At 43.4% G+C, this 3,442-nt stretch overlaps 1 protein-coding gene across 1 annotated transcript; it reads right to left on the bottom strand.

Moving 5' to 3' along the window:
- Positions 1-518: 518 nt before the first annotated feature.
- LOC149438987 (apolipoprotein L6-like) lies at positions 519-2,628 on the bottom strand (the record flags this gene model as incomplete). The annotated part of the gene is made up of 1 exon (XM_089659599.1): positions 519-2,628. A coding segment is annotated over one exon (777 nt), but the record flags the coding sequence as incomplete, so codon positions are not given.
- Positions 2,629-3,442: the final 814 nt, after the last annotated feature.

Below are 3,442 nucleotides of genomic sequence, written 5' to 3'. Positions count from 1 at the left end.
TTACAAAAGTCTTCCAGTTCTTTGAGATTTCTGGGCTGTCTGTCACACACTGCTCTTTTAAGGTCTATCCATAGATTTTCAATTATGTTGAGGTCAGGAGATTGTGAAGGCCGAGGCAAAACCTTCAGTTTACGCCTCTTGATGTAATCCCCTGTGGATTTCGAGGTGTGTTTAGGATCATGTTATTTTGAAAGTGTAAATGATGGAAATAAAATCTAACTTTTGTTGACATATTATAAGAATGTCTAATGTGTAATTTGATGCCTTTTGGAGATTTTCCCATCTTTCCTTGGCTTCTTTATGCACATTAATACAAATTTTTAGCTGGGGTGCCCAAACTTTCGATCCCCACTGTATACTGATATGGGCTGGGTAATATGTTAGGAACGCAAGGATGCCCCGTCGTTTGATGGAAATGAAAGTTATCAACCTACAGAGGACTGAATTCAAAGACAGCCTGAAAATCAAAGTGAAAAAATGATTCAGCAGACTAGTCCATTATGTTGAAATTTCATTGCAGCAACTCAAAATGGTACTCAGTAGTTTATATGGCCCCTATGTGCTTGTATACATGCTTGACAACAATGCGTCATGCTTCTAATGAGATGATGGATGATGTCATGGGGTATTTCCTCCCAGATCTGGACCAGGGCATCACTGAGCTCCTGGACAGTCTGAGGTGCAACCTGGTGGCGTCGGATGGACCGAAACATGATCTCCCAGAGGTGTTCTATTGGATTTAGGTCAGGCAATAGTAGGGACCATTCATTGGTATCAATTCCTTCATCATTCAGGAACTGCTTGCATACTGTCGCCACATGAGGCCGGGCATTGGCATGCACCAGGAGGAATAGGTTCAAGGATTTCATCCCAATACCTAATGGCAGTCAGGGTGCCATTGTCTAGCCTGTAGAGGTCTGTGCACCCCTCCATGGATGTGCCTCCCCAGACCATCACTGACCCACCACCAAAATGGTCATGCTGAATGATGTTACAAGCAGCATAATGTTCTCCACGGCTTCTCCAGACCCTTTTACGTCTGTCACATGTGCTCCAGGTGAACCTGTTTTACTCTGTGAAAAGCACAGGGTGCCAGTGGCGGACCTGCCAGTTTGGTGTTCAATGGGAAATGCCGATCAAGCTCTAATGTTCCGGGAAGTGAGCATAGGACCCACTAGAGGACGCTGGGCCCTCAGGTCACCCTCATGAAGTCTGTTTCTGATTGTTTGGTCAGAGACATTCATACCAGTGGCCTGCTGGAGGTAATTTTGTAGGGCTCTGGCAGTGCTCATCCTGTATCTCCTCACACAAAGAAGCAGATACTGGTCCTGCTGATGGGTTAAGGACCTTCTACGGCTCTGTCCAGCTCTCCTAGAGTAACTGCCTGTCTCCTAGAATCTCCTCCATGCTCTTGAGACTGTGCTGGGAGACACAGCAAACCTTCTGGCAATGGCACGTATTGGCATGCATTCTGGAGGAGCTGGATTGCGTGTGCAACCACTGTAGGGTCCAGGTATCGCCTCATGCTACCAGTAGTGATACTGACCCTAGCCAAATGCAAAGCTAGTGAAAACCAGTAAGAAAAGTTGAGTAGGGAAAAAAAATGTCTTTGGCTTCCGCCTGTAAAACCGTTCATGTTTTGGGGGTCGTCTCATTGTTGCCCATCTAGTGCACCTGTTGATAAATTCATTAACACCAAAGCAGCTGATACTGATTAACAACCCCCTCTGCTACTTAACTGACCAGATCAATATCCCAGGAGTTTAACTGACTTGATGCTATACTCTGATTAAAAAGTGTTCCTTTCATTTTTTTTGAGCAGTGTACATACTGTATATACAGGTATGCATACTATTCATAACCAACTTGTGAGATGAGTCCCATAATATCAGCAAGCAGGTTTTTATTATTTTCTCGCATGCCATGTCTTGTTTCCAGCAAATGAAAAGCAATCTCCCTTATCTGGCCCGCTGTCTCTGTCTTGGCACCTTCCTGAAGCTCTACTGCTCCCTTTACAACGAAAGCCGTATCAATGAATATAAATAATGCAGCAAATACTCCAGAAATGGCATTAATTGCTCGAGCGCCCTGTGCTGCTAACTTAGTCCCTTTAGCTGTAGCTGCTGCTATCCTCCCCAGCTGAACCAATCTGCCTACTTCCACTGCAACAAACACTCCTTTACCCCCCATTCTGACGTGGTCTGCTAAAGGTGCAGTCTTGATCGCTTTAACTGTGGCATTGATATTTGTAGCAATTTTTTGTACTGCATTTATCATGTTGTCAATTTCCTTTACCTTCTCAGTTACTGTCTCACATTTCTTTTTGGTATTTATAGAATCAGCTATGGAAGCAGATACTCCAGTGACTCCTCCAGCTGTAGCGGCAGCAATTCCAATAGTGCTTACAACCAGAGATGCGCCAAGTGTCACTGGAGCCAGAGCAATGCCTACAAGTGTGGTGATACCACCGGCAATCCCAACTGCACTTCCTGCAACATTGGCGATGACAGCATTCCTATGGAACTTGTCCATATCATCAGCAATACTGTACAGTTCTAAAACGCAGTCTGAAGAAGTCTCTTCCAAAAGGGATGATTCTCTTTCGTACTCTTGGCGATACTTCTTCAACTATTTAAGAAAAAAAAAAAAGAATAAAAATGTTTAATACATATCTTTTTTGTTGCATAAGCATGGCTGGATTTCTGCATAGCCAACACAGATGCTGACGCAGGGTTGCCCAGTACAGCACACAGTCACAGTTCCTATTGTCAAGCTCCCTCTACAAGTGTGTTTCTGTTGGTGGAATATTGTACCTACAGTAAACATACTGTGTGTGTAGTGTACACCTAGAACTGAACTGCTAGCAGAGTGTAGAAAGCTGCTGGCGAAGAGCGGGAAAATCAACTTTTTCAGCTATTCCTTTCCCAGACCCCTATATGTCCTCATGCACACTGAACGTTTTTACAGCTGCTGTTTTAGGCTTTTGGCATTTTTTTCTACAGCCACTAAACTCCCCAGCATGTTATCCTATGTGTCCATGCACACATACAGCTGAAACTCCAAAAATTAGAATATCGTGCAAAAGTTCATTTATTTCAGTAATGCAACTTAAAAGGTGAAACTAATATATGGAATAGACTCATTATATGCAAAGCAAGATAGTTCAAGCCGTGATTTGTCATAATTGTGATGATTATGGCTTACAGCTCATGAAAACCCCAAATCCACAATCTCAGAAAATTAGAATATTACATGCAATCAATAAATCAAGGATTGTACATAGAACAATATCAGACCTCTGAAAAGTGTAAGCATGTACATGTACTCAGTACTTGGTTTGGGCCCCTTTTGCAGCAATTACTGCCTCAATGTGGCGTGGCATGGAAGCTATCAGCCTGTGGCACTGCTGAGGTGTTATGGAAGACCAGGATGCTTCAATAGC

The sequence above is a fragment of the Staurois parvus genome, unplaced genomic scaffold, assembly GCF_062004578.1.
Source record: "Staurois parvus isolate SC_StPar_1 unplaced genomic scaffold, SC_StPar_1.0 ptg001168l, whole genome shotgun sequence".
NCBI classification, from domain to species: Eukaryota; Metazoa; Chordata; class Amphibia; order Anura; family Ranidae; genus Staurois; species Staurois parvus.
The sequence above is the reverse complement of the archived record's forward strand: the minus strand, read 5'-3'. Positions and strand labels throughout refer to the sequence as shown.